This window comes from Schistocerca gregaria, chromosome 9, assembly GCF_023897955.1.
Source record: "Schistocerca gregaria isolate iqSchGreg1 chromosome 9, iqSchGreg1.2, whole genome shotgun sequence".
Taxonomy (NCBI): domain Eukaryota; kingdom Metazoa; phylum Arthropoda; class Insecta; order Orthoptera; family Acrididae; genus Schistocerca; species Schistocerca gregaria.
Window position 1 is genome coordinate 183,549,930 of NC_064928.1, and position 27,891 is coordinate 183,577,820.

General features: G+C 40.7%; 1 protein-coding gene across 2 annotated transcripts in view; it reads right to left on the reverse strand.

Moving 5' to 3' along the window:
- LOC126291766 (uncharacterized) overlaps positions 1–27,891 on the reverse strand; it is a 72,069-nt gene that overhangs the window by 12,017 nt on the left and 32,161 nt on the right. Inside the window, exons 2-5 of one of the 2 annotated variants that reach the window (XM_049985449.1) lie at positions 18,446–18,670; positions 14,324–14,428; positions 9,431–9,556; positions 4,120–4,203 (exon numbers count right to left, since the gene is read on the reverse strand). In XM_049985449.1, coding sequence (XP_049841406.1) covers positions 4,120–4,203; positions 9,431–9,556; positions 14,324–14,428; positions 18,446–18,667 — 537 coding nt within the window. In that variant the 5' untranslated portion in view covers positions 18,668–18,670. The remainder of the gene's footprint in view (positions 1–4,119; positions 4,204–9,430; positions 9,557–14,323; positions 14,429–18,445; positions 18,671–27,891) is intronic. The other variant, XM_049985450.1, reaches the window with a different exon arrangement.

Sequence of the window (27,891 nt, forward strand, 5' to 3'; positions counted from 1 at the left end):
CATTGACTAACACATTGTATTTGACAAATGAATAATGTTGATTTTTAATATGTGTTGAACAAAGAGAACTTTCTTATGATCTTACATTTTTTCAATACCGGAAGATTGGTTTGTTTATTCCATTTCTGGCGACCTTTAATACATTTTTTCCCAATTATATAGAGAACCAGAATCAATCCCTAAATTGAAATAATTTATTGATGAACAGAGGGTGCTTCAACCAAGTAGTTGTAAGTAGGTAGTGACACGTTAAATTAAAGTCCTTTGTATGTAAATGTTTCAAAAAGTTAAATGCCTGACAATATGGCAGCTTATTTTATGGTGCATCCTAGTTCATTTGGTCAGATTATTTTCATTGTACTCTTTAATGGGATATCTAATTGGTATGCTACCTTTGGCTTTCTGATTTTTAGTTATTGTTATCTAGTGATTCCCACTGTTTTGAACACTCTGGTGAGCCGATACATTATGACCACCTTCTTAATAGCTTGTTTATCCATCTTTGGAATGAAATACATCACTGATTATGTGTATCAGGAGACAGTTTGTTGGTGGGTTTGTGGTGGTATGTGGCATTAGATGTCTATGCACAGGCCATGTAATTCTTGTAAATAACAGGCCACTGACTTGCATGCTCAGTGATTGCACCTGATAGAAAGTCATACGAGTTCCACAGGATTTACATCAGGTGAATTTGGTCATCTTGACATCAATGTGAGTTTACTATAATGCTCCTCAAATGAATGTAGCATCCTTCTGGTTCTGAGACAACGACAGTTATACTGCTGAAACATGACATTGCAGTTGGAGAAGACACCAGGCATAATGGGGTGCAGGCGGTTTGCAGCAGTCAGCGTGTCTTCAGTTACTGCCACAGGTTCCATGCAAGGGCAGGAGGGTGTCACCTGTAGCATAATACTGCTCCCACAAACATGTGTCTGGCGTGCTGCACATTTCGAACCACTGTTCACTTCATTGACGGTGTTTGTGGAGACAAACATTGACCTAGTGTAGCAAAAATGTGATTCACCCAAAGAGCTGACATGTTTCCAAAGATTGATGGTCAAATCCTGATGGTCCCATGCCAACCACAATTGTAATTGATGATGTTGTTATGTGAACACATAAGGGTGGTCTGCTGTGGAGCTCCACATTCAACAATGTACCACGAACGGTGTGCTCCAAGACACTTGTGCTGCGCCAGCATTGTGATCTTTCAGCAGAAATGCCACAGATCACCATATATTCTACCCCATGTTCTGGAAGAGTTGTGGATATCTAACTATTTAGCATCTAGTGGTAGTTTCAATGTTCTTATACCTCTTTCAGTAGATACTCACAACAGTAGGACATGTACATTCTGCCAGATTCACTGTTTTTGAGATACTCATTCACAGGCTCTGTGTAATAATGATCTGCCGTTCGTCAAAGTTGCTTATCTCAGTGGAATTCCCCATTTGCGGCCCCTATCTTCGCTAGGGTGATCCCCGTGTGTGTCTGCTCCACTTACATACTTCTGTTACCGTATAAGATGCCTGCAATGCCACCAGGTGGTATCCAGTGTTGTGGTGGGCAGTGGTCATAATGTTTTGGCTTATCAGTGTAATTTTTCTAGTTGTCATTTCGCAGCACAAAGAAGTGACATTCAAGGTGGGTACTGACACCACTACACTGCAGTCCTGCAGGCAGCAGTGTCTGGATTGGCTATAGTCCTGACATATTTTGGACTAACTGCAGTTTTTTTTAACTGATCAATATAGCAACAAATACAACAATTGTGGCATTTACAATGCATGTTAGATGTGCAGAATGAACGTAAATCCATTTCCCTTAGTTTGTGTATCTAACATCTTTAGTTTGTGTATCTAACTCTATGTACCCGTCTTTCTCCCAATTTTTTGGACAATATGATGACTTAAAACTTTTTTTTTTTGAGCAATCTGACAGAATACAGTTAGCTATGGTATTGGACCTTTCCCATTTGTGGGCACCGCATTTCAGGTGAGTGGCATCTGAGAACACATTGAGCTTGACTCTTCTCTCTCTCTCTCTCTCTCTCTCTCTCTCTTTTCCTCTTTTTCTAATGTTTTGTTCTAATTATCCACCTAATGGAATCTCACACTGTAAAGTCAGCTGAGGGCAGGAGTCTGAGATTCCATCAGGTGGATACTTAGAATCTGCAATGTTTCTCATTTCCTTGTGCTCCACGTTATTTAATTAAAGGTGAGTGGCTAAGATGCCTCATCTTTGTTTATAGTTTCTATCCTGGAATGTCCATTACTATAATTTGTACAAATTTTATTTAGCACTTAAGGTAAAGAAAAGAGGGCGTGGATGTATCACTGACAATCTTTCTGTTGGTATTGAGAGAATACTAAAATATAACTTTACGGCTGCGCATATGGTTGTCAAACAACACTTCTGCTGAAAATTTCATAATCATAGGATTGATGCAGTTGTCACAACTAGTAGTACTTGGATCACATAATCAGTGCATCATACTGTATACTGTATACTGATGCCTCTGTACCACATCATCTTTTTATAATCTTACTACCTTCTCCCTTCCTTCCTCTCTCATTCTTCGAGAGAGCTAGCACACAATGTAGAGATTAAGATGCCACCAGAATTTCCACACACATCTTAGCAGCTCATTACAATCATTAGCAATAGTGTTGTACCAGGGTTTTCACAGGTTTTTACAGCCAACCAGTAGATGACACTACTGAGATGTAACATTACTGTTATTTCAAACTTTATCATTTGTTAATGTTAAAATAATGGCAGCTCAAGTTGGCCAAGAATTTTATTTACAAGTAGCGTTTGTAGAAAGATTGTTGTGAGAAAATGGAAATATGACATGAAGATTGTTGCCGGACAATTTTTTACAGTTTTCATAAATACCCAACTTAACAATCCATCACATTACATTATTCAACTTTTGATAATCAGCCACCTTAGAAGAAGACTTATTGCAACTGGTTTGCAGATTTTTGTCTCACTTTTGTGAAGGTCGACTGAAATCATTAGTCATTCAAAAAAACATGGATGTCATGCTTAACACAATTAACAAGGATCCACATCTGGCTTATGATGCATTAGAGGCATCTGTGGACACATTGAAGACTGCAGTATATTTGACTTCTCATACATATTTGGCTACAGAAAAGATCTGCTCCTGACAGAGTCCTTGCAGTTTTATCACAGCTCAAAAACAGGCTTTCATGAATTGGTGTAAGTAAATACTCACTGGATTTTGCTGAGGATATGTAGAGTCCAAAACAACACTGTAATGGGCGATGGAACTTGCAATATATTCCTATGGTCTCAAAAATAAATGTCAGTCACCTGTTGAGTATTTCTAAATGACTGAAACTGACAAAAGTGTTCAGTTCCAAGAAAATAATTGCCTGTTTGTTTGGTTACACTGGACTGTAGAGAATTGAAGAATCAAATGGTGAATAGTATTCAACAATTTGTTCACCACAACTCATTGATGAAATCAGGAAAAACCACTGATACAGTCTTACATCATTTTTCAACACAATGCCAATTGTGACACAGCATTTCACTCAATAGTTAATCAAAATGATGGAGGAGAATGCAGAATTAATGTCCCATTTGCTGTATTAGCCTGCTTTATATCCTTATTGCTTCTTTTTATTCACTTAGATGAAACACTTTGAGAGCAATGACAGTCGCCACCACAGGACACTTCTGAGTCATTACACAACCAAGTTTTTGAGGTAGCAACATCACAGTGGAAAAAATGTATCCAGAAATGGTTCAAATGCCTACCAGTACATTCTGAAATGAATGTTTTGTGAAACAGTGGTACACTTTACTCATTTTTTGTAAGAACTTAAAATGCAGCCTTCGTATTTGTTTAGTGTGTTAATATTATTGAGCAGTGCCTGTTACTTTATATGGTATCAGCATGCATTACACAAGTTGTTGCCATGCACAGCACAGTTTAAAAGCTATCTGAACGAGGACTTAGGACGGTTTTTAGAAGAAGTGTGTCTGTAAATAAAGTAAGGAACCGTCCACCGGCACCAGTATCAGAAAGCAGCAGCTGCATGCGGGGGTGTGGGAGGTCTGGGTGGAGTGGATACTCACCTCGCCGGCCTGCTTTGCCATGGTCGCAACTTGGTCGGGGTCCCGGGAACCGAACAGAGCCGTCAGCACGGCTGCGAGGATGCCCTGCGCGTGCGAGAAGCGAGGGTGAGGTGAGAGGTGAGGGGAGGGTGCCTCCTCTAATTACTACTGTCGCCACCACAAGCAGTGCCGTACGTGTGTGAGTGTGTGTGTGTGTGTGTGTGTGTGTGTGTGTGTGTGTGTGTGTGTGTGTGTGTGTGTGTGTGTGTGTGAGAGAGAGAGAGAGAGAGAGAGAGAGAGAGAGAACTGTAACTTTCCTGAATGTGTTGGGTTTAGTTGTGTGTGTGTGTGTGTGTGTGTGTGTGTGAGAGAGAGAGAGAGAGAGAGAGAGAGAGAGAGAGAGAGAGAACTGTAACTTTCCTGAATGTGTTGGGTTTAGTTTCCCTAACAGCCATGAGACTCCAAGTCATCACCTGTTATTATGGCATAGCTCTCCATCTCTATGCAGTTGGCATTAATCATTCACATGGCGAACCATGAATGAGAAAAAAACATTTTGTACATAGTGTCATACATTGAGCTACAAACACAAAATTGTATTTCCAATTTGCCTATGTCTGTAAAATAGCACTGCAACTGAATTTGGCAAAAGTAACATGTGAAAAGAAGTTTTGAGTGGTCCTGTGCACTTGCATTAGACCGGAGGAAAGAATGGCATGATTTCTTAATATGTCTGGGTTGTAGATAGAAATATTCTCACTCAGCAGATATGTTACTCTTTCTGTAGCAATCCCAGCTTCTCATTTCACGGGGCTCTGCAGTCTGTAAACTGTATGCAATGTGTGGCTCACAAGTTCATACATGATTTATCATGCTCTGGTATGAGATGAGTCTTTCCAAGTGTCTTATCAGTGCTGGCTGACACAAATCACAAATGTGTCATGTGATATATCTTTGGGAAAATAATGTAGCCAAACCTTGACATTCTTTAGTGTCTTCTTCTTTGATTAACTTGTTTTCTGTTACATGAACAAGAAGTCAGAGAGAGAGAGAGAGACAAGAATTACAATTGTTTTTACTCATTGCATATAGCAGTATGCAGTCAGTGAAATATTTTTCTTCATTTGTGACTCACCCTGCATATATAAGGGGCATTCAAAAAGAAATGAGCCTGAGTCTCAAATGTGCAAGCCAGTTCCAGGAGGGTAATATCAGGGCACATGTAATAAGGTGTGGTTCCAACCAGAGCATGGAAGTTGTCAGTTGAGGGCACATGTGCCCCTCACATGAGTATACAGAGCTATCAGCAGCATGCCTCAATCATTCAACACTTCTAGTCACATTGCAAGCACTGACATGGAGGCAGCAAAAGAAGAGCAAAAAGGTCTTGTTCATTTTCTGACCGCAGAAGGAGTAGGAAGAATGGACATTCATTGAATAATATCACAAGCATATGGTGACCATTGCATGTTCCTTGCAAGGCTCAAGGCATGGCACAAGCGCTTCACAGAAGGACGGGTGTCGTTAGTCAATGATGCATGGTCTGGAGCACCACACTTCATTACTGATGACATCATCTAGCTGGTGGATGCACTCATTATCAAGGACCACCGAGTGACAGTCAAAGCCATAGCCACCGTGGTCAGACTGAGCATTGGAAGTGTTCGCACCATCATGAAGGAAGGATTGCACATGGCCAAAGTGTGTGCCCAATGAGTGCCCAACAGTCTTCAACCTGACCAGGAAGCATGCCGAATGGCGTACTGTCTTGCTTATCTGCAGCACTATGCTCGGGAAGGGAATGCATTCCTGGCTGGCAGTGAGTCAGAACCAGAATCAAACTGACAAAGTCTCCAGTGCAAGCATCCAGGGTCACCACGACCAAAAAAAGCCAAGGCCATCCACACGAGTGCAGGAAAGGTTATGCTGACGTTCTTCTTTGACCAAGGTGGCCCCCTTCTAATTCACTTCCTGCAGCATGGGACAACAGTGAATGCCCAATGTTACTCACAAATCTTGACCACCCTTTGCCAAGCGATTAAATCAAAATGACAAGGCAGTCTCAAACCGTGGGGTCATTCTACTCCACAACAATGCAAAGCCTCATATGGCCAATGTGGTTGCAGCACTCCTGCAGAAATAAAAATTGGAGGTTCTCTGTCACCCTCCATACAAGCCAGACCTCTTTCCCTGTCATTATGCCATTTTTAGTCCACATAAAAAGGCTCTGAGGGGCAAACGATATACCTCGGACGATGACGTCCAGCTGTATGCATGGAACTGGTTAACATCGCAGCCCCGGGAATTTTATGAGACAGCCATTCACCACCTTGTGTAACAGTGGGACAAGTGTTTCAACGGCCAGGGTCAATACTTCTAACATACAGGTACTGGTTTCTGTTATTATGCCTCTGGTTCATTTCTTTTTGAACGACCCTTGTAACTGATAAGAGAATGCACCATTTGCTATTGTATGAATACTGAACTAATGAGTTTAAGAGCATCCTACTATGATGAACTGCAGCATCAGAGCAAGAAAAGGAGTGTCTCTCAGTAGTTCTTGGAAAGTATAGTGTCCTACTGTCAGTGCACCTGTAGTGTAATAATTTGTAAATACCTATAGTCAACTTGAAATAAGAGTAAGGCACTTAGATACAGAAGTCTCTAGTAATAATTTGAGTTGTGTATAAATGAAATGACATTGCCAAAGATATATAGTGAAATGTCTGTGTTGATACCAAATTTATTTCTTGTACATGAGAAATTCACTGATTAATTTTGATTTGCCTTAAAATGATTCATGTGATGTGTGTATGGGTGTTAGAGTTCAGCTTCATGTAGCTTACATAAATTGCAACACTACTCCTTTTTGGCTCCATATGTCGTTACTCTAACAAACATTTACAGATATTACTACAGCTAACAATATACAGGATACTGTCGTCCCGTCACCGCCAGTGGGGCAATAAGAGTGAAATTGTGCTTGGGTTTGTGTATTTCATCCAGTAATGTACATTTGTAATAAATGTTGCATATATACATAGTATTCACAAGTGAAAGAGATGGAATGAATGCAAGAATAAGAGAAAGTAAGAAGGATACAAAATAATAAAGATTTGATATTTTATTTATCTATAATAAAGTCAGCTTACCATACCATTGTTATGGTGAAACTGAAAAAGGTGTAAGCAAAGCAGAAGCACAGTGTGCTACAAGAGTTGCTATACTAATATCACTAGAAATGGAAAGTAAATAACAAAATAGATCGAGGTATATTTGTAAAAAGTTTTAAAAGCTTTTGCATCGCTGTTAAGGACTGAAGATCCCAATAGTAAAATCAATTTTGTAGAAGTGTTCTAGACAAGAGACACTGAGTCTCAAGATGTAAGTGATAACAACAAAATTTGTTTGTCACATTATCTCAAATGAGGATAACTAATGAAACAATGTTTTCCATTATAAATGAATTTAGTGCAAGACAGAATGAATGTAATGAACCCTGACTGTAGCTTCTAAGAGCATATGGTACACCTACTAGAAGAAAGCCATTAATGTGTCATTATTACTTACTACATGGAATTAAAGTGAAATTTTATTTTATTTATTTGTTTAATAATGAAATTGGTTGATGTATTCTTATCAGTGACACTGCAGGTTTTTAAATAATTGGCATGTAATTAAATACAGTCTGTTATCTGTTTGTACAGATGGCTAAAATAATTTATGTGTACCAAATAGAATGCAGAGATTGGAAAGCTCAATACAGGGAACAAACTACTGAGCTAACAAAGCAGATTTGTGCGTTATATGAGACAAAGGATGCTTAAAACTGGAATAAATATGGGATTTATGGATTATGATGAGGATGTTTGAAGTGAACAGAGAAAAGCAGAAGTAACTCAAACAATGCATTAACAGTGTAAGTGAGGCATTCTTTCTCCAAAGTTGAGGCTGTAGATTGAGAAGTGCAAGTAAACAAATCTCCACACAGGTTGAGTTGTACTTTATTATTTAAGGTTGCCCTGTTTCCCATTTCCCATATCACTCTTAAGGTAGATTCTGGCACTGAATCACACATAGGCACAATGAAAAAGACTGCTAAACATTTAAGCTTTCGAACAAAACAGTTCTTCTTCCAAAATAGAAAAACACATACATTAACATAAGCACAACTCACACACACATGGCCGCTGTCTTCTGGCATTAAGCTTAAATGTTTAGCAGTCTTTATTGTTTTGCTTGTCACTATGTGGTGAGTAGCAATATATCTATTTCATACTGTTATTACTGCATCCCAGGTTTTCAAGTGGATTCTGTTGTACTATTCCTGTTATCTTGTATCATGTAGATTTGCGTTGTTATTGTAGAGTTTGTGCTGCTGTTGATATTATTGGCAACTTCTGCATTTTGTGACCAAAATACATGATTGACTACTCTGACATGGTAAAACAAGATAATTTCTTTGCTGTTTTGTCAGAAACTGACATGGTGAGACAGTGGCTGTTGAAAAGATACATAAATTATTACAATAAATTGAAACTGACAACAACTAGCCTCTGTTAACAACACTCTTTATGAAGAACAAATGCACATTATTGACTCTGAAATAGCAGTTCATCCTCAGATGGCTGTTCATTCAGGATTTTTGAGGTAAGTGACACAAAACCCAGTTCTTATCTGATGAAGTTGTTTATGTTGGTTTAGTTCACTGTCAAGTCAAATTACAGTAAAGTAGTCATTTTCTTATATAATTTTTTACTGTTGACCGAACAACCTCAAGGAACTGTGGGCATGATGAAAAACAGCAAAAATTGCATGTATGGCATAGAATATGTGTGATTTTAAACATGAACTACTGTCAGAGGATGAACCTGTCACTTTTGAACCACTAACAGTGCCTATTTGTTTTTAATAAATAACACATTAACAAGGGCACTTTACAGTATTTACTTTTTTAAAAAGAGTTATCGTGTATAATTGCTTGTAAACATATGGTGTGCAAGAGGATAAACAATGAAATTAGAAAAATTAGGTGCATAAAGAGAAATAAAAGGCACCATGTTTTCATGTACAGCCTATACCAATGGAGTAGAATGGGGGATAAATAACTCTTCTCTGGGAGGCTTTCATAACAATGACTGTAATGGCTTCCATATAGTAGATGTAGGCAACTGTGCTCTTTTTTTAGCATCTCAACAGAAAAGCTTCAGGTGAGGCTATGGTTGTTAGAGGTAGGTTTAGCATTAACGATGTATGCTCAAACACAATCACATGTAATAAGCCCTTTAGACTAACCTTACCTCGTAAACATTGCACCACATTGTGTACTGACCTGCATGGGGCTGCCATTGTCAACCTTGTCTATGCCGTCTCCAGCAGTGTTTCCACCACCAAGGATGGCTGTGAGGATCTTGAGTCCAACAGACAGCAGGTTGGCCCAAGGCGAAGGAGCCACTCCCTGTAGTCGAGAGAAACGTTTACATCAGTATCTCTTCTCACACCGTCAGTTGGCAATTAATGTAGATAACAAATTTTACCGCTAATAAATTTACTTTTGAAGCTCTGTCTGGATCATTCTAGACTGAGTTACTTAGCCGAGGACAGTTCAGTTATGCATGGAAATCAAGAGAAACACTACAAATGAGCAATGTTGGATTTACTTTTGGTAGACTTGTTCACAAAAAACGTTTATAGGTAGTACGACTACGTGGAAGGCAAACTAGCAGCATTGTTGCTCGTTTAGCAACTGGTTCATTGCAGATTTCAGTTGGAGGGCGACTGCTAATGCTGCAGGTCACATCTGCTGTGTACTTGCGTGTCACATCAGTTTGTTTACTAGTCTGAAATTTCTAACACATTGCATGTGTTAGCTCTAGCTTTTTTTAAAAACAGTGTATCCAAAACAACGAGCACTGTGAAAAAGCTAAGTGGTGCAAATATAGAAACTAAATATTGAACAGTTTAAAAGACAATACAGTCTAAAATATTTTCTAAAAGTATGAAAATGAAAATGCAAATCTGAACTGTCCAAACAGCAGTAGTTACTTTGACAGCAGTAGGGAAATTTTAGCACTGTTTAATGAAAGCACAGCAGCTGTTAAATGTGTGTCAACTGTGATGGTAAAGTTAGGAGTGGAAATACTATTGTAGGTGGTGTCTGTGTTATAGAGGCATTGAGGTTGGGACCTGTGATGGTAGCATGAAGCTTCTAGCATGAGGACCAAGAAAACGGAGGAGAACAAAGTTGAGGATAAGAAAAGTTGGAGAAAAGAATCGTGAAAGTCGAAAACAAATAAAGGAGATGAGGGCAGTGAAGTGGCCTAGAGTGTCACTGTCTGTAAATTTGGCCCTGAAGTTGAGGGAATGAAATGGAGAATCTTTGCAAGTAGCTGTTAGCTGTGGATTGGGTTGTCTGCCACTTGTATAGAGAGTGGCTGAGAAGAGTGCAAGGCACTGACATCGCCTGCAGTAGTAACCAGTCATTTCTGTTGGAATACATGGGTACCAGAAACTGTATCCCATGTGATGCCACATCTTCATCACTTAGCAGGAGGTCCAGGCGGTAAAATGTCATTTCGGGGTACACCTGTCACTGCCAGTTGTCATCTGCAAAATTTTGAGGGGTGCAAAGAATAGTGATGCATCTCACAGAACCTCTTCTATTCATAGCCAAACTTGTCTTCATGTAGGGTGCCCTGCTGTCACAGATGATGCTCTGGGAGAATGCAGGTATGTATGTCATTATGTGTCAGTGCATGGACTGGCTGTCTGGTGAATAAAATGCTCACATGCTACTTTGTTGTAATGCCAGTTCAGGGAGGTGTAATATGAAGAGACAATCACTAATCAGATACTATAATTAGATTCATATGATTCATTAAATATACAAATTCTCTGTGAACAGCACCCTATTAGGCTTCAAACTAAATGGTGATAGTTTAATTAAAAACAGTCTGTGCCCTTCAAAATAGGGATAAGTTCCTTGCATAAGAAGTACCTCCAGAACATGCATTTTTATAATTATAAAGACAAGTAAAAGTAAACACAATACTGAGATGCAGAAAGGTTTTCAATAATCAGTAACCATATCCTGATTATTACAAAACTTTGGAATTCCTTAAATTTCATGTTTATTGTAGTTCTCCACTTTCAATATACAGACTTCTGTGTTAAACTGAGAGTGAAATATTTCACAAATAGGATTACCTATTTTGGAGCAATTTATACTTTTATGCATAATTTCGGAATATACATCCCTGATGAAAGTTTATTTTGTAGTATATTTCAGCCATCACAGGAATTAAACTTCAGATCTCTTCAATTTTGCAATTACAGTTCATCGAAGCTAGGCTACTGGCCCACTTCCACATAATGCATGAATATGTAAGTCATTCCATGTTAGTTTAACTATATATGTGTTCAGTAGTTAGTTATATACTAAATTATAACAGCGAGAAAAAGTAGGTGGAAAATGTAACCAATTTCTTTGAAATATATGTGCATTTACAGACAAATTCAGATCATAGTAAAAGAAAATATTCAGTTTAATAACAGAAACAAATATATAATTCTTTGACATTACTAAGCTACAAATTTCTAAATATTCTTTTATGCAATGGAAGGTGGGGGGAAAAGTTTCTTTTATCTTTGCTACCTCTTTGGATTATTATATCATTAAACATGTAGCAGTATTATTCATCGTTTTCTGTGCTAAAATCAGTTTTTTCTTTTAGTGTTGTGATTAATGATGTAATAATTGCTTCTTTACTGTAATGTGCTATTTTCAGTCATTTAACACAAGACCTAACTATCCTTGACTGTTGCAGGGGTCAGAGAGTATGGTATGTTTTACAACTCCCAAGTAAATAAAATAGTCTGTGTTTTAAAACTTTAAAGATAATCAAAAATAAACCAGACTCAAAGCTTTATTTTGTGTGTGTGTGTGTGTGTTAGTCTCTAATGTGATGTGTTGTAATATATGCTCCTGCAGAGGTGTATTACACCAATTTCTTGTAGTTATATACTGCATATGAATTGTCGGCTCCAGATTTTACATTCCCAATCTTACATATCTTTTTTATTGCCAAGTCTTAATGAATGTGAGTAGTTTGGTGCTATTGCAGTGTGTCTGTATATAACTGGGGCAGAGAATACTAGACAAGAAAGTACTGGAATAATGGAAAGTCAAGCTGCAGGAATGGCTGTGACTTTCCACTTGTTCTGCCCCCTATAGGGCCTGCTTCCAGTTCCTTGTAAGAACAAACTTTCTAATCATATGCTGTGCAACTTTCTAAGTGTTTTTCATACAATTGTATGCTAGCTTTCCCATTGTGAAACTTAGCATCCAATTACTTTGTCTGATGCATAATACTTGTAACAGTAAGATTACAGATGTTAAAGCATATTTTTCTTTCTAACTTGTTTTAAAACAATATATGGGAGAAATTTTCCAGCTACAAGCAGAACTTCTGACTATTGCAATCATCTGTAAGAGAGTCAAATGCAAGCCACAGTAAATTGAGAATATATATTTGTGGTTTAAATAAATACTTTATAGCACACACCTCCCACCACATCAAAAGTGTGTGAAAAGCACAAGATGGTGAGTTTGTATGGAAATTGTTCAGTTGACTCAAAGCTGTTTATCACTCGTTCTTTCTGCCATTCATATGGAGAGTTAGATCATTACTATAACTTGGATTTGGCAGAATTAGAAACCCTTTATATGACAAAACATGTTCCTGATCACTTCACTATTGCCATATGCTTTGTCAGGACAAGACATAACATATTGTTCATTATTAAACTGTTTTAATATTGCAATTCTGAGTAACAATATGTGCTTTCCTTAATTTGTACCTATTTTCATATGCTAAGATGGCATTAGCTTCCTTATTTGCTTCTGTGGTTCAGTTGTTGGACCAAAATGCTTTGGTATCTTTATCTTCATTAATGTCAGTTAGGCATTGCAGTTTTCAAAATGTTGTAGGTGTGTTTTGTGCTCTGTTCTCCTGCCTCGTCCTCTCTTAAACCCAGGTAAAAGGCTTCATGAATAAAGTTAGCAATTTTTATTGTTATGAGGAAATCACTGTCATGTTTTCTGGAACTACATTGCGAAGTGTAGTAAAGAAGGCTCGGCTTCTCCATGGCAAATATGCTTTTCATATAGTAATTCATAAAGAGCGCTATACTGCCACAGTTGTTCTGTGTCGCTTCCATTGTCCTGTCATTCTAGAATAGCCAAATGATATTATGTTGCTCAAGTTTGTGTAAGGCAGGTGTAATAGTCATAAAAAAGATCATGTAAGAAGTTGAGTGTAACAGATATCTAACAGTTTTGGAGCGCACTGTTGTTTGTGAACTCTTCTTTGTTATTTTGATACATAATTTGATCGTTAATTAACCACATGAAAAAAAAGGAAGGAGAAATGTAAATTTTCAGATAATTATAGCCTCTGCAACAGTTGGACCTTTCGTAACGGGATGAGTTGATGAGCAGCCAGAAATGTGAGGTGATACGAAATGTTGTCAGGACAGAGATGAACAGAATTCTCAATAATTCTCAATGAGGCTAACACTAGAGTGCCATACAGTGATATGGAGATGACTGTTCAGTGTGGTCACTAATGGTAATGTCAATAGTGTGATTGTTAACAAATATGATTAAAAGTTTGTGCATCATACAAGAGATTAAGAAACATTCAAAATTACCATTATAAACTGGAGGCAGTTGGCCCTGTGAGCTCTGTAACATTATTGTAGAAGCATATTCTCAACTTTGCCATTTCACTATCAGTTTAATTGTCTCAGTTTTGAGAGAAAACTGTGAGTCTCAGGAATTCAGTTAAATCGAATGCCTTTTTGTGGGCAGTGCTCACTTGTTTGAGCCACTGGAGCATTGGTTTCACTACTTCTTTGTCCACTCCTGGTAGCTGAGCGGTCAGCGCAATGGAATGTCATACCTAATGGCCTGGGTTCGATTCCTGGCTGGGTCGGAGATTTCTTCCACTCAGGGACTGAGTGTTGTGTTGTCCTTATCAGTATCATTTCATCCCCATTGACACGCAAGTCAACGAAGTGTCGTCAGCTCAAAAGACTTGCACCAGGCAAATTTTCTACTCAATGGGAGGCCCTAGCCAAATGGCATTTACTACTTCCTTTAGCATTATTTTTCTTACTTGCTGGAAAACGTTGTTATTAGTATTTAAGTGATGTTGCAACTCACCTGCTCAGTGTCAATACTGTCAGACTTGTTGGGCCCCTGCTGTGGGTTGAACAGCATCTGCATGAACATGCTCAGCATGTTACTCCACGAGAACCCCTCCTGTGGCTGCACAACACACAACATTGCAAGATTACAAGACATGTCTCAGACAGTCGAATGTGAAGAGAAATTGCTGTCTGTCTTGTACATTTAATTATGAAAGCAATGTAAGAAGCACACACAGGTATTCTTGGATACACACGCATTCTTTCATGCTTAAAAATTTAACAAAAATATTCTCTGTACTTATTTAGATGAGTTCTATTTTTGAGCATAAATGTACTGAATTAAATATTGATGCATTCCATATATTAATCACCTGATAGGGCACGACAAGCTGACAAGCTCTGTAATGTCTAATGTGAATAATGAAGGAAGAAAAAAAAAGAAAGAAAGGAAAAACAGAATTTATCTGAAAAAAAAAATGCTCACAGCACAGATTATGTTGTGGAGAATATCAAGTGAAAGAATCAAAGCTCAACACAGTGAGACAGATTAGATTTGCAAGGTTAAAGCAGGCAGAACTGAGAAAATGTTTTCGGTTAACTCACCACATCAGACTTGCATTAAAGACAGCTTTCAATAACTACCTCTATCACTGTAGCCAAGCAGTAGTGTGCTGTTTCAGTAACTTATTCATATGCTGGTGTCACTCCAGTTTATTGTCCAATGCAAAGTGTACAAAATTAGCTGTTAATTCCACTGAGTTGAGAACACCATTATTTGGTTGACAGTTAATTCATAGTTCTACGAAAATTATTAAAATTCAAACGTTTGTCAGTTATTGTTTCAGTTGTCCAAAAGTTTACTACCACTACAGAACTGTCAAAGGCTGACCATCTGGTGACTTATTTGATTTATTAAGAAGGTCAGTAAATGTTATTTGTGCTAGGAAAGTTATCATGTACTAACTGATGCGCTTTATTAATTTTGCATTGTATGTCTTATGGTTACTTATTTGTGATTTTTATGTTAGAACACAGGGCTCCATTAGAGGTGCCTAAAATTACTTTTATAATTATTTTTTTGTCACAGTTCTGAATATTAGGACTCATGTTATAATATTTTTCAAAACACTATCAATTCCATTTTCTTACGGGCATATGAGTCTCAACTTCTCTTCAAAAAGGCTAGAAGCTGTAGTAATGAATCACTATTTGTACCACAGCAGGGACTCAAACCCATGTCTCCTATTTATTAGGCAAACGTGCTAACCACTACCAAACTGGCATAGCTGCACGGTCAACCCCAAAGGTGTAAATCGAAGTTTGAGTTAGGGAGGGCATTGGTCAGAGGTAGTCCTGCAGCTGCGGTGGCCACAGGGCTATAGTGGTGTCATGGTTAGCAAATCTTTATAATTTATTGGAGACCTGGATTCAAGTCCCTGCTGTGTCACTGATATTAATTCATTATTACAGATTCTGTACTTATCACTATCAATTCCATTCATGTGATCTCATTAGTCCTCCGCTGTCTCTGACTACAGTGTCATTGACCAAGTTGTAAGGTTTTCCTCTAGCTGAAATCTATTTTGTTTTACAAATGTTTCCCCTCTTTGCTTTATTGCTCACTCAGTGAACAGGTTCCATAGGATTGTGGACCTGCAACAACCCTGTCAATTACCTTCTTAGTTACTGTTTCCCTCTGCATTATTTGAATTCTATAACTCCCTGTATTATAGATGAGTCAAAGAGATTAGTATGTTAATGTTTATTGACTGAGGTCATTTATTTAGTGTTCTGCCAGTGGTACAGTGGCTCAGTCAAAAGTAAGAGACTAGGGATCCAAAGGTCCGGGGTTCGATCCCCATCTCTTTTTCGGGAGGGCGACGGTTCAATCCTGCATCTGCCCATCCTGATTTAGGTTTTCTGTGATTTCCCTAAATCACTCCAGGCAAATGCCGGGATGGTTCCTTTGAAACGGCACGGCCGACTTCCTTCCCTGTCCTTCCCTAATCCGATGAGACCGATGACCACACTGTCTGGTCTCCTCTCTGAAACAACCTCCAACCCCCATCTCTTTTTCTCAAATATCACTTCCTTCACCTCTGGCAACCTCTACTAATGCCGAGTTGTTCTGTGGTATGGAGTTCACTTTCCACTGTGTGGAGGCCCCCATAACAGACTGGATGAATCATTTCAGAGCTCAGGGGAAGGGCATACCACCTCCAGCAAGACTGTGGCTAGTACAGCAATGGTGTTTTTGTACCAAACTATGAGTTGATGGCAGCTTTATTAGTTAACAAAAGGAACAGTATCCCAGATGTAGTGAGAACTAACAGCTCACATTTGAGTTCATTGTAGCAAGAGTTGTTAGCCTCACAGTGCAAGCATGCAACATGATCGTGGGAAATGCCTTCACCTTGAACTACACCAGTTTCTTGTAAATGTCATTAAATCTATTGACAGTGACAAGCAGACTGTATAAAGTGGAATAAGTTGACTGTGTACAAATTTCTGTGAGAGGGACACAATACTGAACACAATGGGATTTGTGTTTGTAGAAGCAAAGCTCACACTCCTAATATTGGCAGTACAGGTAAATGTGTCAGTGGCAGCAATTTCTACAATATTATGGACAATACAAACAAATGCTATATGAGAAGTTGCTGACAGCTTTGAAAATTACTGAACTATAAGTTTAATAAGTGACAGTTGCAAAATACTAATGTGAATTCTTCGCAGAAGAATGGAAAAACTGGCAGAACCTGACCTCAGGGAAGACCAGTTTGGATTCCAGAGAAATGTAGGAGCATGCAATGCAATACTGATCCTACAACTTATCTTAGAAGATATTTTAAGGAAAGGCAAAACTACATTTATAGCATTTGCAGACTTAGATAAGGCTTATGACATTATTGACTGAAATTCTGAAGGTAGTAGGGGTCTAGTACATGGAGCAAAGGCTATTTACAACTTGTACAGAAAGCAAACAGCAGTTAGTCGAGGAGGATTAAAGGGAAGCAGTGGTTGAGAAGGCAGTGAGACAGGGTTGTAGGCTACTCCTGATGTTATTGATTCTGTAAATTGAACAAGCAGTATAGGAAACTAAAGGAAAATTTGGAGTAGGAATTAATATTCAGGGAGAAGAAATAAATAATTTCAAGTTTGCTGATGACATTATAATTCTAGAGACAGCAAAGAGGCAGTTGAACAGAATGGACAGAGTTCTTGAAAGGAGGATATAAGATGATCAACAAAAGCAAAAGAAGCATAATGGAATGTAATTGAGTTAAATCAGTCAACACTGAGGGAATTAGACTGTGAAACGAGATACTTAAAGTAATAGATGAATTTTGCTGTTTGGACAGCAAAATAATTGATAGTGACTGAAGTAGAGAGGGTATAAAATGTAGACTGGCAGTGGCAAACAAAGAATTTTTGAGGAAGAGAAATTTGTTAACAATAAATATAGACTTAAGTGTTAGGAAGTATTTTCTAAAGATATTTGTATGTAATTTAACTACCTATGGAAGAAAAATGTGCGTGATAAACAGTTTAGACAAGAAGAGAATAGAAGCTTTCAAAATGTGGTGATATGGAACGATGCTGAAGATGAAATGGGTAGATCACATAACTGTTGAGGGAGTACAAAATAGAATTCGGAAGAAAAGAAGTTTGTGGCACAATTTGACTAGAAGAAGTGATCAATTGATGGACACTTTCTGAAATGTCAGTATTGGAAGGAAGTGTTGGGCAGGGGGACAGGGGGGGGGGGGGGGGCATAAAAACCTCAGAGGGAGAGAAAGAGATTAAGACAGCAAGTAGATTTAGAAGGGCATAGGTTGCAGTAGTTATTCCGAGATAAAGAGGCTTGCACAAGGTAGAGTAGCATCGAGAGGTGCATCAAACCAATCTTCGAACTGAGAAAGACAGCAACAAAAAAGAACTGTCAATTTTGTGGGAATTTCTGAGCTACTGTCACACACAGCTGGAATCTGAGACTAGGAAGGAACACTGAAAGTAATTTTCTGTCTACGGGATTTGGTTTTTAAAAGGAAGTAGTATTAAAGAGTCACCATGTGTGCAAACAGGAGGTAACTATATCTAGGTCGGGCATGTAGCAGCTGCAGCTGTCGCTCACCTGGACGGAGTTGGTGGAGACGTCATCGAGTTCGTTGTTGTCGACAGAGACTTTCTTGAGCACGTTGGACTTCTCGGCGAACCTGCGTGCCTCTGGCAGTGTGTGCTGGTGCGGGTGTGGCAGCGCAAGCACTGTCGAGCTTAGCACCAGCACCAGGAAGCTCGTGGCCATCAGCCGGCGACCGGCCTCTGCCCTGCTGCGGCCGTGGGCGTGGCTGTGCATCTCCTGCCAACACACGACACACACCCTGTTTACATGGGGAACCCAAACAAGGTGTTGGAAACCAATTTCCCAATACCACTGCTGACAAAACTCCCCACCATGCCCCCCTCAGGTTTGGTGGAAAGAGAGCCCAGTGGACAGCCCATCAAAAACTGAACACAGATCAAGGATGAAAACAGGAAGACAGAACTGTGAAAAAAAAGCAAAATAGAAGCAGTGAATGGTCCAAGAACAAGAAGCAATGGGGACTGAAAAGTTTGATGATGAGGCGACAAGTCAACTGAATCCTCCACTGGAAAACACCTCTGGTGTGTCGTACATGGCTTAGTGATAGTACGTGTGTCATATGATAGGAATCTCTTATCGACACACCTAATTTGTACGACTGGTAAGTGACTGAGGGATGCCTTCTTGACCAACATAGGAGTTTGTACGAATGAGAATGTGATCCCTCCGAAGCAAATGATGATAACAAAATAGCTTGTCACATAAGCTGCAACAAATGATCGCAACAGTTTTACGATCACACAGTTTCTCTGTGCTCTATAAAAAAACAAGTTTTTCACGTTTTTGAAGTTGCGATCCGTTTTGGAAATCTTGAATTCCTTTGCTGTAACATTATTGACACCCTTTTATTTGTCATATCATTTCTCTGAGACGTCTATGGGTATCCAATCTGCTCTCAAAAAAATTCAAATGGCTCTGAGCACTATGGGACTTAACATCTGAGGTCATCAGTTCCCTAGAACTTAGAACTACCTAATCCTAACTAACCTAAGGACACCACACACATCCATGCCCGAGGCAGGATTCGAACCTGCGACCGTAGCGGTCGCGCGGTTCCAGACTGTAGCGCCTAGAACCGCTCGGCCACCCTGGCCGGCCCGTAGTAATCGCATCCTTATACTGTTACTTGGGCGAAATGACTCTGCCGCCCGGTGTGTGCCGAGCGGTTCTAGAGGTTTCAGTCCGAAACAGCGCGACCGCTACGGTCGCAGGTTCGAATCCTGCCTCGGGCATCGATGTGTGTGATGTCCGTAGGTTAGTTAGGTTTAAGTTGTTCTCAATTCTAGGGGACTGATGACCTGAGATGTTAAGTCCCATAGTGCTCAGAGCCACTTGAACCATTTGAAGCGACTCTGTAGAATTGGCGTTGTGACAATAGCGTGCTTTTACAGTCGCGGACCTATTTAAAGGCGTAACATCTACATCTACACTCCGCAATCCACGATACGGTGCGTGGCGGAGGGTACCTCGTACAACAATTAGCATCTTGTCTCCCAGAACGAGGGAAAAATGACTGCCTATATGCCTCTGTACGAGCGCTAACTCCTCTTATCTTATCTTTGTGGTCTTTCCGCGAAATGTAAGTTGGCAGCAGTAAAATCGTACTGCAGTCAGCCTCAAATGCTGGTTCTCTAAATTTCCTCAGTAGCGATTCCCGAAAAGAACGCCTCCTTTCCTCCACAGACTCCCACCTGAGTTCCTGAAGCATTTCCGTAACACTCGCGTGATGATCAAACCTACCAGTAACAAATGTAGGAGCCCGCCTCTGAGTTGCTTCTATGTCCTCCCTCAATCCGACGTGATAAGGGGTCCCAAACGCTCGAGCAGTACTCAAGAATAGGTCGTATTAGTGTTTTATAAGCGGTCTCCTTTACAGATGAACCACATCTTCCCAAAATTCTACCAATGCACCGAAGACGACTATCCGCCTTGCCCACAACTGCCATTACATGCTTGTCCCACTTCATATCGCTCTGCAATGTTACGCCCAAATATTTAATCGACATGACTGTGTCAAGCGCTACAATACTAATGGAGTATTCAAACATTACGGGATTTTTTTCCTATTCATCTGCATTAATTTACATTTATCTATATTTAGAATTAGCAGCCATTCTTTACACCAATCACACATCCTGTGCAAGTCATCTTGTATCCTCCTACAGTCACTCGACGACGACACCTTCCCGACGACACCGAAGATACGAACAGATGTGGCAAAGGTGGGAATTGACGGTCCTCCCCCGGTTAATACTGGCAGCGGTCTTTCATTGCCGTGCACCCGTGGCTGCGTCAGTGGGTCAGACGGCGCCCCACTTGGTGGCGCGGTCAGCGACCCGGCGCGACGCCCTAGTGGTCCACTGGCCGAGTTACCCGGCCGGCTCGCGGCCAGGGACACAGTCCCCGCACGGTCAGCCGTTGCTGCTTTCATCCGGGCTCGCTCGCGCGCCACGATTTGTGACTCGTGTAAAGAAGAGTGCCGGACATTTGCCACGCCGAACATTTGCCACACTTGCCCCTTAGCCAGGCAGCGATCCTTCAGGTAAGGGGCGCCCTTCCCCGTACTTCTTCTGTCCGCTTTCAAACCGCCGTCTCCACATCTTACTCGATACAACCAGTACGTAAGGGACCTTCTTCTTCGACACCTTGGCCAAATATAGAGCTTCTTTTCCGAAATCGAAATATTTATACCTTTTGTGAAACGAAAGCAGTTCCGACGATTATGTCAGTATGTAATTACTTCTGCCAAGTATAAACAAGATCCCTCTGTACGGTAGCTTCCTTTCACGCTCACTGATTGCGATAGAAACAGTCCATCGCCATGGGAGCAACAAGAAAGGAACGATGTAAACACAACGAGAATGTACTCTAATCATTTCTTTTTGACCACTGCGTTTGTGCCTACTTTAATTACTACAACTGCGTGCCCAAAAGACAATAAGGAAAGAAGAAATTGGTGTGTGAATGTTTGGAAAGGAGAACGACATACTCCATATTAATTTACTCTCTAAAATCCGATATCCCTTGTGGCGAAACATTAGTTAATAAAGTGTAGTGGGACAATGTTCAAAACATGACTGAAAGTACGTTCATAAACAGAGATAAGAACATTTATGATTGACATCTCATCTAAAGTCGACGTACAATTTTAAAATGTTAGAAATAAGGAAATGAAGTAATACATAATTCTATGCTTGTAACGTACGTTATTGTTCTACATAGTTTAGCTCTGGTATTTACAAGGTCATAGAGAAAGCACCCTAGGGTTTGAAGGGAAAAGCCGTAATTGTAATGATCTATACTACAACAGAAACAAGGAGCACAACTTAAGGTAAAATAATTTAATATGTGTTTCAGCTCACAAGCGACATTGAAGAAGATAGTTCCTGTGACTTAGTATGGGCAGAGGTTGTATTCGACAACCGGAATAAATTAATAACTGGCTCCTTTTACCGACCCCCGGTCTCATATGAAACAGTTGCTGAACATTTCAAAGAAAACTCGAGTCTCATCGCAAATGGGTACCCTACTCATACAATTATAGTTGGCAGTGACTTCAATCTACCTTCCTTATGTTGACAAAAATACATTGTCAGACTCTACTGTGGATAGAAAACAACTGCCATAATTGTTCTAAATGCTTTTTATAAAATTATTTTGAACAATTAGTTCACGAGGCCATTCATATTGTAAGTGGTTACGAAAACACACTTGACCTCTTAGCCACAATTAATCCTGAGCAGCACGACGGGTACAGGGATTACTGAACACACAGTCGAGCAAGGCTCAATTCCGTAGCACAGAAATTCACCAAAACTAAACGCGAAATATATATATATAAAATTCTGCTGACGTCTTTCTAAGAGACAGTCTCCAATCCTTCCAAACTATCTAAGTGACGACCATATCTGGCTTAAGTTCAATGAAATAGTATCAACAGCACTCGAGAGATTCATACCAAATAAATTAATATCAGACGGAACTGGTACCCGATGGTACACAAAACACGACAGAAAGCTGCTGCAGGAGAACCGAAAAAGGCACGTATAATTTAGACGAGCGAAAAATCTCCAAGATGGGCGAAGATTTACTGTGGCTCAAAATTTGGTGCGTATTTCAATGCGAAATTCATTTAATAGTTTCCACAACGAAACTCTCTCTAGAAATGTGGCGGAAAATCCATAGAGATTCTGGTCCTATGTTAAGAAAGCCAGCGGAAAGGCTCAGTAAGTACCTTTACTGAGGGTCGGGTGGCGAGTGAGGAGGAGGTGGAGGAGTAGGAGGGGGAGGGGGGGGGGGGAGGGGGAGACAAGCGACGCAACATTTCGGAGCAGGTAAAACCGTGGCAAATGTCCGGCGTGGCAAATGTCCGCAAACCGTAAAGAATGGCAGCTAACTCTAAATATAGGTAAATGTAAATTAATGAAGATGAATAGGAAAAAGAATCCTGTAATGTTTGAATACTCCATTAGTAGTGTAGCACTTGACACAGTCACGTCGATTAAATATTTGGACGTAACATTGCAGAGCGACATGAGGTGGGACAAGCATGTAATGGCAGTTGTGGGAAAGGCGGATGGTCGTCTTCGGTTCATTGGTAGAATTTTGGGAAGATGTGGATCATCTGTAAAGGAGACCGCTTATAAAACACTAATACGACCTATTCTTGAGTACTGCTCGAGCGTTTGGGATCCCTATCAGGTCGGATTGAGGAAGGACATAGAAGCAATTCAGAGGCGGGTTGCTAGATTTATTCCTGGTAGGTTTGATCGTCACGCGAGTGTTACGGAAATGCTCCAGGAACTCGGGTGGGAGTCTATGGAGGAAAGGAGATGTTCTTTTCGTGAATCGCTACTGAGGAAATTTAGAGAACCAGCATTTGAGGCTGACTGCAGTACAATTTTACTGCCGCCAACTTATATTTCGCGGAAAGACCACAAAGATAAAGAGAGATTAGGGCTCGGACAGAGGCATATAGGCAGTCATTTTTCCCTCGTTCTGTTTGGGAGTGGAACAGGGAGATAATATGCTAGTTGTGGTACGAGGTACCCTCCGCCACGCACCGTATGGTGCATTGCGGAGTATGTATGTAGATGTAGATGTGTCGACATTCCGATTTCTGCTCCCGACTCTACATCCCTGAAAACCACTGTTAGTTACACGGCAGAGGGCGCTTCCCACTGTACTACATTCTTCCCGTTCCATTTACGTATGTAGCACGAGAAGAACTACCTTGACTAGGGAAAATCAGGGTAAAAACGGGTACCTTATAAATTATCTCAGTCGGTTTCAGAATGACGTATTAAAAATTTGGGAACAGGCTCCTTACACCAAAACAAGGGAAAAAATCCAGTAAATATGAGGTGCAAAGTGAATACCTTAGGCCTTCCCACACACTAGTCTACAAATCCGAGCGATTTGTGTAACTAGACAGTGCCTATAGATGACCCGCCAGGTTAGCTGAGAGCGCTAACGCGCTGCTTCCTGTACTCAGGTAAGCGCGCCGGGCCCGGATCGAATCCGCCTGGCGGATTAACGACGAGTGCCGGTGTGCCAGCCAGCCTGGATGTGGTTTTTAGGCGGGTTTCCACATCCCACTAGGTGAATACCGGGCTGGTCGACACGCCCCGCCCTAGTTACACGGCTCGCAGACATCTGAACACTTTCGCACTTTTCCATGGATAACACTGGTCGCAGACAGTTGGGGGAAGTGGTGGCAGGAAGGGCATCCGGCCACCACTTCCACTAACATTTCACATCCCATTAACCATGCCGACCCTGCGTATCCGCAGGACAAAAGGCACAAGAAAAAGCACACAGTGTCTATAGACAGTCGCTTCATTTTGTATTCAGACAAATGAGAGACATTTCTTGCCTACAGTCACGCTGTTGCAGCAAAATCATCGAACTTTTGACTCCCGTTTGAAATGAGAAACGTGAGACACTTCCTAGACAATGTTGCGCAACATTGTGGACGTGTTTGTAGGCACGGCCGCCAGCTATTCTCATTGCGCCGTATAGAACGCTTCGTCGGTTCATTATTATTTTTGCTTTTCTTGTAGTTAAACATCACTCATAAAATTGTGGCCAACGGACAAAGTGTTGTAGTTGTCTGAAGATTTTCACAAGGCATCATGTCTGTGGGAAGTTAGTAATTCCGAATATAAAAATCGCAAGAAGAAGAAGTTGGTTATGGAAGAGTTGGTGAAAAAATATGAAGTATGAATTCAAAGTATTTCTTCTACTTTCAAAGTCGAAAGTAAATTACAGTCGAAACGAGGACCCTCCGCAAACAGTGCACGTTTCCACTACCCATTATTATCACGGCACAAGCCGAGATCGTAAGGTCAGTCGTATTTAGCAAATATCGAGGAACAAGACATTCAAGTGCGTACACAAGACGGAGAAGCTAGAATGTATACACACACTGTATAGGTGCTTGCCTATAGACAGTTCCTCTACAATACCCATGAACAATCGCTCGATTTTGTATACTTACCTTTAAGAGGTATGAACATTTGTTCAGCAGAAGACCTGTTTCACAGCAGCGAAGATGAAGAAGTGGTCATAGCTCTCAAAGTATACACTTTAGAGCCGACATTCACTGGGCGTGTTTTCCTTGTTTTGGTCCCTGCTACCCCCTCGCAAAATATGGAAAACAAAGAGGTTGCAATAGAAGAGATGTCTTTCACGGTATCGAATGGTTCAAAGGCTCTGAGCACTATGGGACTTAATTGCTGTGTTCATTAGTCCCCTAGAACTTAGAACTACTTATACCTAACTAACTTAAGGACTTCACACATCCATGCCCGAGGCAGGATTCGAACCTGCGACCGAAGCAGTCGCCCGGTTCCAGACTGTAAAAAATGAACTCTTCACGGCATTCGCTTCAGAACTACTACAAATTCGTCGGGTAATAGACCGCGCGCGCCGGCCGCGGTAGCCTTCCGGTTCTGGCGCTGCAGTCTGGAACCGTGGGACTACTACGGTCGCAGGTTCGAATCCTGCCTCGGGCATGGGTGTGTGTGATGTCCTTAGGTTAGTTAGGTTTAAGTAGTTCTAAGTTCTAGGGGACTTATGACCTAAGATGTTGAGTCCCATAGTGCTCAGAGCCATTTGAACCATTTTTTGAATAGACCGCGCCGCTCGAACTGTCAACACAACTGGCACAACTAAGAGTATCCTACGACTTCCACATCGCTGGCAACGGGTTATACACAATGCTGGTGACTACTTTGAAGGTCAGTAAAACTTTGAAACACGTATGTATTTTTTACGAGCTGTAAATAAATAGTTGCCACTATTAAGGTTCCAACCCTCGTATTGAGATCTGGCGACTGTACTGTCGAAGGGAGATGCGGCAGTTTATCCTCGTGCACACAAAACCACAGCATCACCACTAGGAACGAACACGGTACCATGGGTGAGCCTGATCAGCCGAAACGACCACATAATCCTTGGCTCTAGTGTGAGCTTGCAGAACAACCACGGGATCCATGGAATACAACGATATGCCTGCCCAAACTATCACCGAACCCCCGTTCACTCTTGGAGCATAAACTCCGTCAGAAGTTGGAAACAGTGTCAAACAACACTCATCCGACCAAATGACATTCTTCCATTGCTCCACGGTGCAGGTTCTATGGCTTCGGCACCTTGTTTTCCTGTTACGGGCATTTGCATCATTGATGAGTGGCTTTGGGAATCCAGCCCTGCCTGCACTTCCCAGCTTACAAAGCTCCCTTCTGTTGTTTTGGAGTAGACAGGGCTCGCGATTGCGACATTTAGCTCTGCAGCGACTTTTGCAGTTTGTTTATCATATGAATGGTAATTTACGAGCATGTTGAATCATGTTAATGTGCTACACTTCTCATTGTAACGAGCGTTACATTTTGTAATTGTTAATGTATTTAAGAGAAACGTTGATAGCATCTCTAATTGTACGCCAAACACTATTTCCGTCTTATGTTATAAAAAAACAGGGATCAGGACATGAAGCGAAACCTTTATTTCGCTTAGTGGCAGCTTTTAGTTATTATTCAAGTTACCTTTGCTAACGTATACGAAACAGGAATGAGCCAGATTTAAGACGGAAGCAGGAAGCAACATGTCTGCGCATCTGTCCTGTCCAACATACTGCATACTAGCCGATATAGTGGCAGTCCGTCCGAAATTATTATTAATAATTATTATTATCGATCGCCCGTAATGCAAAAATAGACAAAATTGTAAAAATATAGACATCATTCATTAAGTTGTAACCACACAGTAATTGATGGGGTGGATCGCATGACTCTCTTTTCTTTGCACACTGACTACATTTCCCAGTAAACGGAAATCTGTCTCCTACATTAGTGACCCTATGGCATCATTCCATTTCGTATCCCCACAAATTGTTGCAGCCAGGTATAACGGTCAGTTCATGGATATCAGTTCTGCCTCACTGATATTGTAATCACAAGATACTACGTCTTTCCCAGTGTGAAGTGCACTTTACGTTTCCAAACATTTAAGCAAGCTGTCAGTCATTGTACCACTTTGGAATCTTGCCAAGATCTGACTGGGTATTTGCGCAGCTGCTTCAGAAAATACTTCATAACAAGTCCAGAGGAGAACGGATGTTTCTGAAATCTGATGAATGTTGAAGATTAGGTGGGTAGACGGAGCTAGTTAGGAAAAATGGCTCTAGACTTAGAACTACGTAAACCTAACTACCCTAAGGACGCCACACACATCCATGATCGAGGCAGTATTCAAACCTGCGACCGTAGCAGCAGCGCGGTTCCGGACTAAAGCTCCTAGAACCGCTCGGATACAGGGGCCGGCGGAGCTAGTTAAGAGATACTGAATAGAGTGGGCAAGTGAAGATCTTTGTGATACAACTAGACTAAAAGAAGGGAAGGAAATGTTGCGGGTAGAAGCTATAGAGTGAAACCAAGGTTCAAATGTTTCAAATGGCTCTGAGCAGTATGGGACTCAACATCTTAGGTCATCAGTCCCCTAGAACTTAGAACTACTTAAACCTAACTAACTTAAGGACATCACACACATCCATGCCCGAGGCAGGATTCGAACATGCGACCGTAGCAGTCGCGCAGTTCCGGACTGAAGTGCCTAGAACCGCTCGGCCACCGCGGCCGACTTTTCTAGACAAGATTATTGCGTTCTGTCCATCATGTGGTCCTCTTCTTTGTCCGTGACGGAATGTCTTCTGACACTGCTGGAAGATGCTGCGTTAGTGACATTCTTGTAGAAACTCGATGAATCGTCTATGGAACACCGATCCAATGAAATAATCTTCTGCTATCCTACATAACAGACTTACACTTCATATACACACTTAACGAAACAGATACGATGATAATGATCATTCCTGCAAAATGTAGTGATATCTCATCGTCTGTCTGCACTAGAAGCCTACAACAAACAAAAATCAT